General features: G+C 54.9%; 1 protein-coding gene across 1 annotated transcript in view; it reads left to right on the top strand.

Moving 5' to 3' along the window:
- The window catches only part of SLC4A5 (solute carrier family 4 member 5), a 31,262-nt gene that overhangs the window by 14,775 nt on the left and 230 nt on the right, over positions 1 to 16,257 (top strand). Inside the window, exons 10-23 of the mRNA XM_063420748.1 lie at positions 523 to 697; positions 1,155 to 1,288; positions 1,395 to 1,666; positions 4,101 to 4,162; positions 4,617 to 4,817; positions 6,673 to 6,786; positions 8,152 to 8,313; positions 9,728 to 9,906; positions 10,740 to 10,812; positions 10,955 to 11,023; positions 11,560 to 11,733; positions 13,178 to 13,339; positions 13,759 to 13,819; positions 15,017 to 15,084. Of these exons, the coding sequence (XP_063276818.1) occupies positions 523 to 697; positions 1,155 to 1,288; positions 1,395 to 1,666; positions 4,101 to 4,162; positions 4,617 to 4,817; positions 6,673 to 6,786; positions 8,152 to 8,313; positions 9,728 to 9,906; positions 10,740 to 10,812; positions 10,955 to 11,023; positions 11,560 to 11,733; positions 13,178 to 13,339; positions 13,759 to 13,819; positions 15,017 to 15,051 (1,873 nt within the window). The 3' untranslated portion in view covers positions 15,052 to 15,084. The remainder of the gene's footprint in view (positions 1 to 522; positions 698 to 1,154; positions 1,289 to 1,394; positions 1,667 to 4,100; positions 4,163 to 4,616; positions 4,818 to 6,672; positions 6,787 to 8,151; positions 8,314 to 9,727; positions 9,907 to 10,739; positions 10,813 to 10,954; positions 11,024 to 11,559; positions 11,734 to 13,177; positions 13,340 to 13,758; positions 13,820 to 15,016; positions 15,085 to 16,257) is intronic.

Below are 16,257 nucleotides of genomic sequence, written 5' to 3'. Positions count from 1 at the left end.
GGACAGTGGGAGGTGTGGTGGGACTGAGGGGTCTTTAGGACTCCTTCCAACCCAAACCATTCCATGATCCTGGGATGCAGACTCTGCTCTGGAGCCAGTCTGGGAGAGTTGGGAATGTTCCCCTGGAGAAGGGAAGGCTCCAGGGAGAGCTCAGAGCCCCTTCCAGGGCCTGAAGGGGCTCCAGGAGAGCTGGAGAGGGGCTGGGGACAAGGGACAGAGGGACAGGACACAGGGAATGGCTTCCACTGCCAGAGGGCAGGGATGGGTGGGATTTTGGGAAGGAATTCCTGGCTGGGAGGGTGGGGAGGGGCTGGGATGGAATTTCCAGAGGAGCTGTGGCTGCCCCTGGATCCCTGGCAGTGCCCAAGGCCAGGCTGGAGCCCCCTGGGACAGTGGGAATTGTCCCTGCCCGTGGCAGGGGTGGAATGGGAGGGGTTTAAGGTCCCTCCCAGTCCAACCCCTCCAGGATTCCACGATTCTGTTTTGGTGGGAGTCACCACGTCCTCGGCCGTGTCTCCGCAGGTTTTGCGGTGGCCTCTACCTGGATATCAAGAGGAAGCTGCCCTGGTTCCCGAGCGACTTCTACGAAGGTTTCCATATCCAGTCCATCTCCGCCATCCTCTTCATCTACCTGGGCTGCATCACCAACGCCATCACCTTCGGGGGGCTGCTGGGGGACGCCACCGACAACTACCAGGTGTGGGCGGGGGTGGGGATGGGATGGGATAACGGGATGGGATCCATGGGATGGGATGGGATCCATGGGATGGGATCCATGGGATGGGATGGGATGGGGTGGGATGGGATGGGATCCATGGGATGGGATCCATGGGATGGGATCCATGGGATGGGATCCATGGGATGGGATGGGATCCATGGGATGGGATCCATGGGATGGGAAGAATGGGATGGATTTTACCCTACTTGTGCCATGCATGCCAAACTTCTGGGGTCAGACGTTCACTGCCAGGTGGGACTGGCAGCCCTGGAACCCCGGAATCCCCTCCATGGCAATGCCAGGAGCAAGGGGACACCGTCCCACCCATCTCGAGCGGGTCCAGCCCGAGGCCCCGAGGCCCCATCTCCATCGGGGGATCCGTGGGGACACGGAGTGGCCCGGGACCCCCGTAACGCCACCTCTGCTCCGTCCCCAGGGGGTCATGGAGAGCTTCCTGGGCACGGCCATGGCCGGCTCCATGTTCTGCCTCTTCGCCGGGCAGCCCCTCATCATCCTCAGCAGCACCGGCCCCATCCTCATCTTCGAGAAGCTGCTCTTCGACTTCAGCAAGTGAGTGCTGGGCCTCCCCAGGGGACAGCAGGGCCTGTCCCCGCGGCAGTGGGACATGTCCCACGGCCCAAGCTGCTCTCATGGGGCCGCCTGTCCCCTCTTCCAGAGGCAACGGCATCGACTACATGGAGTTCCGCCTGTGGATCGGGCTGCACTCGGCCCTGCAGTGCCTTATCCTGGTGGCCACCGACGCCAGCTTCATTATAAAGTACATCACGCGCTTCACCGAGGAGGGCTTCTCCACCCTCATCAGCTTCATCTTCATCTACGACGCCATCAAGAAGATGATCGGGGCCTTCAAGTACTACCCCATCAACTCCGACTTCAAGCCCGACTACGTGACCATGTACAAGTGCGAGTGCGTCGCCCCCGACCCAGGTGAGTTCATCCCGGGGCCGCCCGCGCAGGGGCCGGGGGTGGGAGGGTCCTGGCGTGGATGAATCCCACGGGATCGCTGGCCCAGGCTGCGGGAGGAGGCAGCTGCCTGGGGTGGAGAGACCTCGAACTCGTCCTCGTCCTCCCCGGAGGGGGTTTTGAAGATGGAGGAAGAGCCTCGTCCCCCTCGGATCGATGACTCGGTGCTTCCCGGGCGGAGAGTCGGGATCTCAGCCTGGAGCAGCCAGACCTGGATGGATTAGGAGGGAATGTGGAAGAAATAAAAGGACACTTCGGGTCATTCCAGCCTGCTGCCAATGGAAGATGAATCTCCAGAAATACCCGCGGTGGTTATTTTGTGCTCACCCTGGGATGTCCCAGCTGGGTGTGGGAACCTCCATGGACAGTTTCCACTCCTCTTTTCCCACTCCTTTTCCAAAAGGAGAGGCCATCATGCTCTGAGCAGATGGTCCTTCCATGGTTTTGCTCTTGGACAGACACCCTGCAGGATCCCAGATCCGAATTGTGGAGCTGGGACACTCCTGGAAGGGAGTGGAGACGGCTTTGGGCTCACGGCAGTGACTGCCTGCTCTCCCAGGAGCTGAATTTGTGTCAAAAATCAAAATTTCGGGGAGCATCAGCTGCAGCCAGAGGAGACTGACAGTGGCTGAAGGTGACGGTGGATGAAGACGATGATGGATGAATGTAATGGTGGGTGAAGGTGACAGTGGATGAAGACGGGTGAAGATGATGATGGATGAAGATGAAGGTGGGAGAAGATGGCAATGGATGAAGGTCATGGTGAAGTTCTCCTGTCTCCTTCACTCAAGAAAAGCATCCAAGACCCTCCACCCAACCCATTCCCAACGCGCTGCCATTCCAAGGAGAGCTCTCACCCGGTGGGAATCGCAGCCGCCGGGTTTAATTTTGCTTTTTCCCTCAATTCCTGCTCATCCACCCCTCCGTGAGCACCGCGATCCCGCTGGGATCCGAGAGCCCAGAGAGCCCCAGAACCAGCCCAACCCTTCCCAAAACCCGACCCGTGGGACAGCGAAGACGGAACCTCTGGAGCTGGAATTCCCGAACGGAACCGTGAGCACCCCCGGGATCCGCCCGGCCGCTCCCGCAGGAGGAGCCTTCAGCCTCCAGGGAGGTCTCCCCTTCTCCAAGCCCCCATCCCGAGCAAACCCCGAGCAGCTGAGAGGCATCCACGCCCCAATTCCCGATCCCGCTCCTCACCCTGGCTGCCCACGGCAGCAGTGTCCACGCCGGATTTAAAACTCCTCTAGAAATGATGTTTATTCCCCCCTCCATCCTTCTATTTTTTTTTAATTCCCTTTTTTTCCATCCGTGCTGATTTTTGATTATTATAACTGATTTGTCCCATATTTGTCTCTGCTGCACACATCAATTGGGGCTGATTTCAATCTCAAGTGAGTATCGCCTTCTAAATATTAAAACTATTTTAATATTTGATACTCTCCCCCCATGGGGGGGTTCCGTTGTTTTTTTTTTTTTTCCATGTATTTGACTTTTCTCTCTCTCTAAAAAGGTTTGTGTAGAGCCCTTAGGGCTCCTCTCTTTAATCCCACTGGTGCTGTGCCGCCCTTTAAAGGTGTAGAAATCCCAAAATGGGATTTGTGGAAACAGAAAAGGTTGTGGAGGAGAAAACTGAGAACAAGGCCGATGTTTTTAGGGCCGGGTTTGTTCCTGGCAGCCCCGGGGCCTCTGTCCTGACCCAGCCTCTCCTTCATTAATCCCCGGTGCCAGGGATGGAGGCGGCGGCCGAAATTCCCGCTTGGCGAAGAGGATGGAAGAGGGGGGCGGCAAAGCAGTCCCGGAATTCCCAAATTCCCGAATTCCCTCTTTTAGGGGCACTCCAAGAGAGCCCCGGGGCACTCCCAGAGCTGCGGAGCCGCGTCGCCTGAAGAGCCGAGGAGGAGAAGGTGCCGGGGGCTCGAAAAGACAGAATTCTGCACTGATGACACCAAAACACCCCCAAACGATTTCTTAAAAAAGAATAATAATTAAAACCAGGCAAATTGGGCGTGATTTGGGTACCACCTCTCCAAAAAATAAAAAAACAAATTTAAAAAACCCCAGCTGCTTTCCCAGCCTTCCACCCCCGTGGTTTTAAGTCCACCCCCACTCCTGGGGGATTCCCTGGGAAGCTCCTGGAAATTTTAGGAACTGGGAAGCTCCTAAAAAATCCCCTCTGGACCCGGCCCTCGCCAGCCCCGGAGGGAGAAGCTGCCGCGGGAGCCGCCGCGTCCTCCCCGGCGCGTGGGATTAATCAGGGAGAAGTCACTGCAGGGTTAGAAAAGGGAGATTTCCCCCCAAAATCTCGGGCTGCCGACCCTGCCGGGCTCAGCAGGTGTGAGTGCCCAAAAGCTCGGGTTTCACCCCAAAACCTCAATAACCGACTCCTTTCCCGCAGCCAACGCGACCTTGTTCGATGCTTCAGCTCCAGTGGCACCGAACACCACTAACGTTTCTCTGGTAAGAAATGGGATCCGCTCGTCCCAGCGGGAAATTCGGGATGAGGAGGGCGGATCTGAGGGATTCCAGTGCCCAGGGAGCGCCACGGGCCAGGTCGGAGCGAGGGAAGCTCCAATTTCGGCTGGTTTGGGTTCCCAGCAGGGCTCAGCAGCACCAAATCCACTCTTTTCCCCCCAAAATTTATATCAGCTCTGCGGTTTTCCTGGGGCTTTGGGTACCCCAGTGGCAGCAGATGCTGATTTTGCTCAATTCAGTTGTGAAATCCCCCTTTTCTTGGACAATGTGATCCTTAACATACAAAATTTTGGGGTTTGGACAGGAAATTTCCCTTTCTTCCCAAGCTGCACCTTACAAATGCCAATTCTGCTCACTTTGGGCTGAAACTCCCCCTTTCCCTGCACACTGCAATAATTTCAAATTTTGCTAATTTTGCCTTTTTCGGGGTTTCTCGCAGTCCAATGCTATCAACCTCACAGCTCTGGACTGGACCCAGCTGAGTAAGAAGGAATGTCTCAAGTACGGCGGCAGCTTAGTGGGAAAATCCTGCAAATTCGTGCCCGACCTGGCCCTCATGTCCTTCATCCTCTTCTTCGGCACCTACTCCATGACCCTGACCCTGAAAAAATTCAAATTCAGCCGCTACTTCCCCACCAAGGTAAGGAAAGGACCAGGTTCTGCCAACCCCTTTCCCAAAAATGAGGGGAAATGGGAGCTGTCGGGAGTTTTCGGTGGAGGCAAAGAACTCCAGGAAAATAAATCCCTGGTTTTAGGAGGCTTTGGCCAAAACTGGGATCCTTCCCGAGGTTTTAGGCCCTGATTTTTGGAATTTTGTGAGGCTTTTGATGACATCCTCCTCTCCAAACAGGAGCTGGGTTAACGAGTGGACAATTAATGGATACAAGTTGGTGGGATGAAGGATGAGGAATGTGTGGGATGAAGGATGAGGAATGTGTGGGATGATCCCATCCACAGGGGAGTGGTCACCAGCCCAGAGTCTGATGGACATCAGTGACCAGTGGTGTCCAGTGGTCACTGTTGGGGAGTTAATTAATGTGTTCATTAACGATGGAAACGAAAGGGTCAAGGGCACCCTCGGGAGGTTCGCAGGTGACACCAAGGGACAATCCTGAAGGGTGGGGACATCCAGAGGGGCCTGGACAAGCCCTGGGGATCTCACGGGGTTTGACCATTCCAAGTGCTGGAAATGCCCCTGGGATGGGGCAATGCCTGGGATGGATCCAGGCTGGGGTGAAGGGATGGAGAGGGGTTGGCAGAGGGGTTTGGGGTGGGGGAGAGGCTGGACACGGCCCCAGAGGTGCCCTGGGCTGAGCCCGGCGTGGGCAGCAGCTCCGGGGGGATTCTGCCCCTCGGCCCCGCTCAGCTGAGACCCCACCTGCAGAGCTGGGACCCCGCCCGGAGGATGGGGAGCTGCTGTCCCCTCAGCCCGGGCTATCTCCGTCCCCCTCACGCCGGAGCAGCCCCGCTGTGGGGCGGTCTCCGTCCCCTCAAGCCGGGAATCTCCGTCCCCGTCACGAACTGGAGCCCCTCGGGAGCCGGGCTGGGAGAGCCGGGGATGTTCCCCCGGAGAAGGGAAGGCTCCGGGGAGAGCCGGGGATGTTCCCCTGGAGAAGGGAAGGCTCCGGGGAGAGCCGGGGATGTTCCCCCGGAGAAGGGAAGGCTCCGGGGAGAGCCGGGGATGTTCCCCCGGAGAAGGGAAGGCTCCGGGGAGAGCCGGGGATGTTCCCCCGGAGAAGGGAAGGCTCCGGGGAGAGCCGGGGATGTTCCCCTGGAGAAGGGAAGGCTCCGGGGAGAGCCGGGGATGTTCCCCCGGAGAAGGGAAGGCTCCGGGGAGAGCCGGGGATGTTCCCCCGGAGAAGGGAAGGCTCCGGGGAAAGCGCGGAGCCCCTGCAGGGCCTGAGGGGCTCCAGCAGAGCTGCAGAGGGACTGGGACAAGGGACAGAGGGACAGGACACAGGGAATGGCTCCCACTGCCAGAGGGGAGATTTAAATGGGATTTGGGATGGAATGAGGGCAGGGAGGGGCTGGGCTGGAATTCCCAGAGCAGCTGTGGCTGCCCCTGGATCCCTGGCAGTGCCCAAGGCCAGGCTGGAGCCCCCTGGGACAGTGGGAGGTGTCCCTGCTCGTGGCAGGGGTGGCCCTGGATCGGGTTTGAGATCCCATCCAACCCAAACCATTCCAGGATTCTCTCCCTTGCCTCTCTCAATCCCAATAACCCCTCACCTTGTGGAAGAAAGGTGAGGAAATGTGGATTTGGGGGGTTATTCCCGGGTTGTCTGTGGCTGAGCGGAGCTGGAAAGATCCCAAAGCAGGAGCAAACCTCTCCACCCCAATTCCACTTCCCACCCCATTAATTCCCTTCCCAATTCATTAATTTCCCTTCCCACCCTGTTAATTCCCTTCCTACCCCATTAATTCCTTTCCCACCCCGTTAATTCCCTTCCAACCCTGTTAATTCCCTTTCCAACCCCGTTTCCCTGTCTTGCCTCCAGGTCAGGGCTTTCATTGCTGATTTTTCCAATGTCTTCTCCATCCTGCTCTTCTGTGGAGTGGACGCCTGTTTCGGACTGGACACCCCCAAACTCCACATCCCCAGTATCATCAAGGTTCGGCCTCCTCTCCGCTCCCCCGCTTTTTTCCAGCTCCTCACCAGGTTTTTTTGGGAACATCACAGCTCCAGTCACCTTCTCAAAAGCTACTTTGTCTTTTCTAACAATATTCTAATTTACTGACTCTCTTTCCTCTCTTTTTCTGTTTTTTCCTCCTTTTCTTGATTGTTTTTCCTCCCTTTCCCCCTCCCCTTTTTTGTTCTTTTCCCTCCATTTTTGTTGTTTTCCTCCCTTTTTATTGTTTCCCCTCGCTTTTTTGTTTTCCCTCCCTTTGTTTTGTTGTTTTCCCTCCCCTTTTAATTGTTTTTCCTCCTTTATTTATTGTTTTTCCTCCTTTTCCCCCCTCTCTTTTTCTGTTGCTTTTCCTTCTTTTTTTCTTTTGTTTATTTGTTTTCGTTTCTTTTTTTGTTTTCCCTCCTTTTTTTTTTTTTTTATGTTTTCCTCCCTTTTTTGCCGTTTTTCCTCGCTGTTTTGCTGTTTCCCCTCCCTTTTTTCCTTTTCTCTCTGTCCCCTCTCTCCCGGCAGCTCCGTAAGCTCATTAGCGATTTCTCTATCTTTATGTCCATACTAATGTTTGTGGGGCTGGATGTGCTTTTCGGACTCAACACCCCAAAGCTCCAAGTGCCTACCGATTTCAAGGTAAAAACCCAAAACTCCATAAAACTCCACTCCAGAGGGATTCCTTCTCCCCCATCCAGGGGGTGACGTGGGGATCCCGATGAGGATCCCAAGAAGGATCCCAATGGGAATCCCAATGGGGATCTCGATGCAGATCCCAATGAGGATCCAGTGGGAATCCCAATGAGGATCCCAATGGGGATGGCCATGGGGATCCCAAACAGGATCCCAATGGAAATCCCAATGAGGATCCCGATGAGGATCCCAATGGGAATCCCAATGGGGATGGCAACGGGGATCCCAATGTCAATCCCAGTGGGAATGATGATGGGGATCCCAATGCAGATCCCAATGGGAATGGGGATCCCAATGCAGATCCCAATGGGAATGGGGATCCCAATGCAGATCCAAGTGGAGATCCCAATGATAATCCCAATGGGGATCTCAATGGGGATCCCAATGAGGATCCCGATGAGGATCCAAATGGGAATCCCAATGGGGACGGCAATGGGGATCCCAAAGCAGATCCCAATGATGATCCCAATGGGGATCCCAATGGGGATGGAAATGAGGATCCCAGTGAGGATCCTGGTGGGGGTCCCAGTGAGGATTTGGGTACAGTTTGGGGTACAGGATTTAGGATGGATCCAGGGTGGGATGGTGGGGTTGACCCCAACCGCCAGCCCTTGGGTTTTCCCAATCCATGCCACGTTCCCGAGGTTCCGACCCCATTGTTCTCCCCAGCCCACCCGCGTGGACCGGGGCTGGTTCGTGTTCCCCTTCGGGAAGAACCCGTGGTGGGTGTACCTGGCCAGCGCCCTGCCCGCCCTGCTCGTCACCATCCTCATCTTCATGGACCAGCAGATCACGGCCGTCATCGTCAACAGGAAGGAGCACAAGCTAAGGGTGAGACCCGAGGGGGATCCCCCACAGCACCCGGGGCACCCCAGGATCCCCCACAGCACCCAGGGCACCCCAGGATCCCCCACAGCACCCGGGGCACCCCAGGATCCCCCACAGCACCCAGGGCACCCCAGGATCCCCCACAGCACCCGGGGCACCCCATGGATCCCCCACAGCACCCAGGGCACCCCCTGGATCACCCACAGCACCCAGGGCACCCCCTGGATCACCCACAGCACCCAGGGCACCCCATGGATCACCCACAGCACCCAGGGCACCCCATGGATCCCTCACAGCACCCAGGGCACCCCATGGATCACCCACAGCACCCAGGGCACCCCATGGATCACCCACAGCACCCGGGGCACCCCATGGATCCCTCACAGCACCCAGAGCACCCCGTGGATCCCCCACAGCATCCAGGGCACCCCAGGATCCTCCCCAAAGTATCCAGAGCACCCCACGGATCCCCCCACAGCACTCAGGGCACTCCATGGATCCTCCACAGCACCCAGGGCACCCCTTGGATTGCCCACAGCACCCAGGGCACCCCAGGATCCCTCACAGCACCCACGTTTGGGGTGGGGTTGGGAGTTTGCCCTGGCTCCAGCGGAGGCTGCCCCTGGCCGTGGCCAGCTGTGGGTTTGGGGTGCTGGAGGGCCTGGGGGGTGAAGCTCTGGGGGTAACGGGGCACAGGGGGGTGATATGGCATGAGATGGGGGGTACAGGGAGATGTGGGGTGATGTGGGGAGATACGGGGTGACACAGGGTGCCCTATGCCCATGAGGGGACATCACAGTGACACAGGGTGCTTTGGGGTGACACAGGGTGCTCCTGTCCCTGTGAGGATATCAGGGTGGCACAGGGTGCCCCATATCAGTGTGGGGTGTAGTAGAGGGTGTTTTGGATGATGTGGGGTGACACAGGGTGCCCCATGTCTGTATGAGGACATCAGGGTGGCACAGGGTGCTTTGGGATGATGTGGGGTGACACAGGGTGCCTCGTGTCCATGTGGGGGACATCAGGGTGGCACAAGGTGCCCTATGCCCATGAGGGGACATCACAGTGACACAGGGTGTTTTGGGGTGACACAGGGTGCTCCTGTCCCTGTGAGGATATCAGGGTGGCACAGGGTGCCCCTATCAGCGTGGGGTGCAGTAGAGGGTGCTTTGGGATGATGTGGGGTGACACAGGGTGCCCCATGTCCATGTGGGGGACATCAGGGTGGCACAGGGTGCTTTGGGATGATGTGGGGTGCCCCATGTCTGTGTGGGGTACACCACAGTGCCACAGATGCCCCAAGGCTGTTTGGGGCACACTCAGGCCCTGCCGGGGGTGCCTGGGGTCACCCCGTGGAGCTGGGCTGGGGTCACCCCAGCATGCAGAGCCCCCCCGAGCCCCCCGTGCTGTGTTGCAGAAGGCAGCCGGGTACCACCTGGACCTCTTCTGGGTGGGCATCCTGATGGCCGTGTGCTCCTTCATGGGGCTGCCCTGGTACGTGGCCGCCACCGTCATCTCCATCGCCCACATCGACAGCCTCAAGATGGAGACCGAGACCAGCGCCCCCGGGGAGCAGCCCCAGTTCCTGGGGGTCAGGTGGGTCCTGGGGGGGCTCAGGTGGGTCTGAGCAGTGTCCTGGAGCTGGGGGGACATCCCTGTCCTGGGGACAGCGTGGCCAGGGAGGGATTGTCCTGTCCTGGGGACAGCAGGGACAGCGTGGCCAGGGAGGGATTGTCCTGTCCTGGGGACAGCAGGGACAGCGTGGCGAGGGAGGGATTGTCCTGTCCTGGGGGGGACAGCAGGGACAGCGTGGCCGGGGAGGGATTGTCCTGTCCTGGGGGGGACAGCAGGGACAGCGTGGCCGGGGAGGGATTGTCCTGCTCTGCTCTGCACTGAGGTGGCCTCAGCCCAAAGCTCACCCGGTTTTGGGTGGTGCAGTGTAAAGAAGACAATAAATTATTGGGGAGAGTGCAAAGGAGGGACACGAGGGTGGGGAAGGGTCTGGAGGGGCCACACGAGGAGTGGCTGAGGGCCCTGGGGGTGTTGAGCTGGAGAGGCTGAGGGAGGCTGATCCCAGCTCCAGCTTCCTTGGCAGGGGGAGAGGAGGGGCAGAGCTGAGCTCTGTGTGACAGGGACAGGAGCCAGGGCAGGGCTGCAGCTGGGCCAGGGGTGGGGGTTTGGGTTGGATTTTGGGGAAGGTTCCTGCCCCAGAGGTGGTGGCACTGCCCAGGGAACGGGCACGGCCCCGAGGCTGCCGGAGCTCCAGGTTTGGAGCTCCAGGTTTGGACACTGCTCCCAGGGATACTTTTGGTGTGTCTGGGGTTGGATCCATGATCCCAGTGGATCCATCCCATTCCCACTGGTGATTCTGTGTCTCCTCGGGGTGGGGAGCCCAGCACGGGCTGATCCTGCTCCTGTCCCCACTCCAGGGAGCAGAGGGTGACCGGCATCATCGTCTTTGTGCTGACGGGGATTTCGGTTTTCCTGGCTCCTATCCTGAAGGTAAAACATTCCCAATCCCCACTCCCTGCAGAGATTTGGGGACATGGGGAGAAAAAAGCTGGATCCTGCCCTGTCCTCGTGTCCCTGGGGAGGAGCTGCTGCCTTCCCTGGGGTCAGGGCCGTGGTTTTTCCCTGTTCCCAGTACATTCCCATGCCGGTGCTCTACGGGGTCTTCCTCTACATGGGCGTGGCGTCGCTGAACGGCATCCAGGTGAGTGTCCTTCCTCCCCATCACCCTTGTTCTCCATCCTCCTCCTCCTCCTCCTTCTCATGCTTGTCCCTCTCCTCCTCCTCGTCCTCCTCATCCTTCTCATCCTCATCTTTATCCTCCTCCTCGTCTTTCTCCTCATCCTTGTTGTTCTCACCCTCCTTCTCCTCTTCCTCGTCCTCCCTGTCCTCCTCCTCACTGGCCCCAGACTGTCCCAAACTGCTGCAAAAAGGATTTTTACTCCAAAATTTCCATGTCCCATGGGGGCCATGCCCTAAAATGGGGGATTTGGGCTCTTGCATGGGACAGCAGATACCCAAAACCCTCCAAGAAACACCAAAAGCTCACAAATTCCCCGTTTGTGGGGAATGAAAGAGGCTTTTCCTGGGCAGCCTGTGGGGTAGGGCAGAGGATTAACCCCAGGCCTTCCTCCCCTGGTGGTTTTGGGATCCCTGAAGCTCTTCCTCTATTTTGGGGACTAAAGAGGGTTTTTCATGGGCTGGGGCTGAGGATTAACTCGGGCCTTCCTCCCCGGGCAGTTCTGGGAACGCTGCAAGCTCTTCCTGATGCCGGCCAAGCACCAGCCCGACTACGTGTTCCTGCGGCACGTCCCGCTGCGCCGCATCCACCTCTTCACGCTGGTGCAGATCGTCTGCCTGGCCGTGCTCTGGATCCTCAAATCCACCGTGGCCGCCATCATCTTCCCCGTCATGGTAATCCCATCCTTGATCCAAAGAGGTTTTTGGGATTTAATGAGATTTTTGGTGCCGTCCCACCATGGCCACCATCATCTTCCCCGTCATGGTAATCCCATCCTTGATCCCAAGGGGTTTTTTGGGATTTAATGAAATTTGTGTTGTGGTCCCACCATGGCCACCATCATCTTCCCTGTCATGGAAATTCCAACCTCACCTCAAAAGAGTTTTTTGGGGATTTAAGGAGATTTTGGCATGGCCCTACCACAGCTGCCATCATCTTCCCTGTCATGGTAATCCCATCCTTGATCCAAAGGGTTTTTTGGGATTTAATGGAATTTTTGCCATGGTTCCACCATGGCTGCCATCATCTTCTCTGTCATGGGTGATCCCATCCTTGATGCAAAGGGTTTTTTGGGATTTAATGAGATTTTTGGTGCCGTCCCACCATGGCCACCATCATCTTCACTGTCATGGAAATCCCATCCTTGATCCAAAGGGGTTTTTTGGGATTTTTGGTGCCGTCCCACCATGGCCACCATTGTTTTCCCCGTCATGGTGATCCCATCCTTGATCCAAGGGTTTTTTTTGGGATTTAATGAAATTTTTGGTGTGGTCCCACCATGGTCACCATCATCCTCCCCATCATGGTTATCTCATTCTATCTTGGAAGGGTTTTTTTGATTTTTGGTGTGATCCCACCATGGCCACCATCATCTTCCCTGTCATGGAAATTCCAACCTCACCTCAAAAGAGTTTTTTGGGGATTTAAGGAGATTTTGGCATGGCCCTACCACAGCTGCCATCATCTTCCCTGTCATGGTAATCCCATCCTTGATCCAAAGGGTTTTTTGGGGTTTTAATGGGATTTTTGGCATGGTTCCACCATGGCCGCCATCATCTTCACTGTCATGGTAATCCCATCCTTGATCCAAAGGGGTTTTTGGGATTTAATGAGATTTTTGGTGTGATCCCACCATGGCCACCATCATCCTCCTTGTCATGGTAATCCCATCCTTGATGCAAAGAGGTTTTTTGGGATTTAATGAGATTTTTGGTGTGATCCCACCATGGCCACCACCATCTACCCCATCATGGTAATCCCATCCTTGATCCAAAGGGTTTTTTGAGATTTTTGGTGCCATCCCACCATGGCCACCATTGTCTTCCCCGTCATGGTGATCCCATCCTTGATCCAAAGGGGTTTTTTGGGATTTAATGAAATTTGTGTTGTGGTCCCACCATGGCCACCATCATCTTCCCTGTCGTGGAAATTCCAACCTCACCCCAAAAGAGTTTTTTGGGGATTTAAGGAGATTTTGGCATGGCCCTACCATGGCACCATCATCTTCCCTGTCATGGTAATCCCATCCTTGATCCAAAGGGGTTTTTTGGGATTTAAGGGATTTTTGGCTTGGTGGCCACCAGATCTTGGGTTGAGATGCTCTTGGTGCCCTGCCAGATCTTGGCCCTGATCCTGGTGAGGCGGCTCCTGGATTTCGTCTTCTCCCAACACGACCTGGCCTGGATCGACAACATCATCCCCGAGAAGGAGAAGAAGAAGGAGGACGACAAGAAGAAGAAGAAGAAAGGCAACAAAGGCGACAGCAGCAGCGACGAGGAGGTGGGCGCGGGGTCACCGGGGGCTCCCGAGGACGGCGGGGACATCCCAGAGCCGGGGAGGGGAAATTCCCAGTGAAACCTCCGGGTTTGGGATGGAGGTCTGGGATTGCTGGAGCTGTTCCTGGGCTGAGTGAGGGGCTCAGGGGCTGGCAGGAGGCTCCAGGAAATATCCCAAAAGCTGGAAAATCGTGGCAAAAAAAGGGAAATCCTCAGGGAGAAGAGCCCAAATCCCCCAGTTTAGGGCACGGCACCCATTGCTCAAAGCCTCTGTGCAACTCCTGCCCGGGGATTTGGGAAGAGGAAGGCAAAGCCTCCTCCTCCTCCTCCTCTGGAGGCTTCGGGCCCCTTTGGGAGCTCCAGGCGGTCTCAGAGCCCCCGCAGGCGCTGCCTTCACCGGGAATTTCCCCGTTTCTTCCCCAGTTCCCACCTCCCTCAGTCATTAAGATCCCCATGGAGGCCCTGGGCCCGCATTGCCTGAGCCGTAAGTAACGAGCCCAGGAGCCTCTCCCTAACCCCTCCGTGGGCTCCGCTCGGCACTAACCCCGCCGGACACGCACCCCGCGTCCCCCCGGAGCGCCAGGACCGGAGCAAACCCAGCAGGGAGAGCACCGCTCATCCCCAGGCCTGGGCATCGCCAGGATTTCCTTAAATCTCAAAAAACAAAAAAACCCCAAAAACAAATCCGGCAATCTCCCGGGTTCTGTGTCCCCGAGCTGGTGCTGATGGGGGTTTGTGAAAAATAATCTGTGTTTGGAGCCCCCAAAAGCCTCTCGTGTTGGAGAAAGAGCAGATTCGGCTCCACCTTCACCAGAAATCCTCGGGGTAAATTTGGGGGGTTCATTCCAGGCTGCACAAAACCCCAGTGAGGTTTAGCTCAGTTCAACTCCTGAGCTGGCACGGCTGGCAGGGCCCTCCTCTCGCTGATCGCCCCAAAACCTGCGATTCCCGGGAGCTTTCCTCCTCCTCCTCCATGGCCCAGAAAGGTGGGATTGAATTTGGCCCCAGAATGGTGGAATTGGTGATTTTGGCCCCAGAAAAATGGGATTGGTGATTTTGGCCTCAGCAAGGTGAAGTTGGTGATTTTAGCCCTGGAAAAGTGGAATCAGTGATTTCAGCCCTAGAAAGGTGGAATTGGTGATTCTAGCCCTGGAAAAATGAGACTGATTTTAGCCCCAGAAAAATGAGATTGGTGATTTTAGCCCCAGAAAGGTGGGATTGGTGATTTTGGTCCCAGGAAAAGTGGCATTGGTGATTTTAGCCCCAGAAAAAGGGGATTGGTGATTTTAGCCCCAGAACAGTGGGATTGGTAATTTTAACCCCATAAAGGTGGGGTTGGTGATTTTAGCCCCAGAACAGTGGGATTCGTGAATCTGGCCCCAGAACAAAGGTGGGATTGGTGATTTTGGCCCCAGAACAAAGGTGGGATTGGTCATTTTGGTCCCAGAAAAATGGGATTGGTGATTTTAACCCCATAAAGGTGGGGTTGGTGATTTTGGCCCCAGAACAGTGGAATTGGTGATTCTGGCCCCAGGATGCAGAGGGGAGTGGGGCACCGGGGGGTTTTTGGGGTGGGGCACCAGGGGGTTTTTGGGGTGGGGCACCAGGGGGTTTTTGGGGTGGGGCACCAGGGGGTTTTTGGGGTCACCCGGGGCAGTGTTTCAGCTCCGTGTCCCCCCAGGAAAGAGGGCCTCCACCTGGAGCTTTGCGTTCTGACTCCTCCCCGAACGGTTCGGACATGGATCGCAGGTAACCGGGACCCCCTCCCTGGGGGAAATTTGGGATCCTCCCAGCTGATCCTCCCGGCTCCACCATTCCCGGGCAATCCCCAAATATCCAGGCAGATTTTCACAGCGTCCCTCTGGGTTTGGGGTGGTTTTGTTGTCCCTGCTGTGGGGTTTGGAGCTATAAAAATTCTGCTCAGTGACAGCCACGGGGATTTTTCAGACTCTGAATCCCGAATTTTGGGAATATCGTCCATGAATTCTGCAGGTTGACAGGAAAAATTCAGATTTTCATTAATTTCTCAGTGGTAGCCTGGACTAAAACACAAAACTTTTCCAAACGGCGATAAAATGTTGATAAAAAAGAAAGCTTTCAGGGGCAATTTTGAGAATCCTAGAATTTCTACAATTTTCATAATATTGATTAATTACTTTAAATCTATAAATATAAATCTAACAGATATTGTCCAATTAGAAGAGCAGCTGGTGAGGGAATTTCCCCCACGCTCTGCCCCACTGGAGTTGTTCCAATGGGGCTTCTTTGCCTTTTGAGTTCTGGTAGAAAACAAAATATCCTTGTCCAGATTCTTCCTCTCCTTAAGACTAAACGGAATCCCAATATGCATTAGAAGGGTTTGTTTATTATTCTAAAATCTAAGAGAAAGGGTAGAAAAAAGTGCCAAAAATATAACCAGGTGTGAACAGTCTACCAAATATATGAATATAGGAAAAATATATGAAAAAAAAGAAAATATATGAAAAATAAATAGAAAATATAAGGAAAATATATGAAACAAATAGAAAATACATGGAAAATATATGAAACATGGAAAATATATGAAATATATATAGAAAATATATGAAACATATGAAAGATATATGGAAAATATAGGAAAAATACTGAGAATACATGGAAAATATAGGAAAAATATAGGAAATATGTCAGAAAAATATATGGAAAATATATTACTAATAATAGATGAATATATGAAAAAATATATGAAAAATATAGGAAATATGTCAGAAAAATATAAGGAAAAATATAGGAATAATAGTTAATATATGAAAATTATATTTAAAATATAGAAAGTATATATGAAAAACACAGATTAGACAATATAAGGAAAATATAGATAAAAAAAAGAAAAAATATATGGAAAATATACAAAAAACCTATGAAAACGATATAAAAAGCTCA

Source organism: Prinia subflava, chromosome 32 (genome assembly GCF_021018805.1).
Source record: "Prinia subflava isolate CZ2003 ecotype Zambia chromosome 32, Cam_Psub_1.2, whole genome shotgun sequence".
Lineage (NCBI taxonomy): Eukaryota > Metazoa > Chordata > Aves > Passeriformes > Cisticolidae > Prinia > Prinia subflava.
This window is presented reverse-complemented; position numbering and strand designations above follow the sequence as displayed.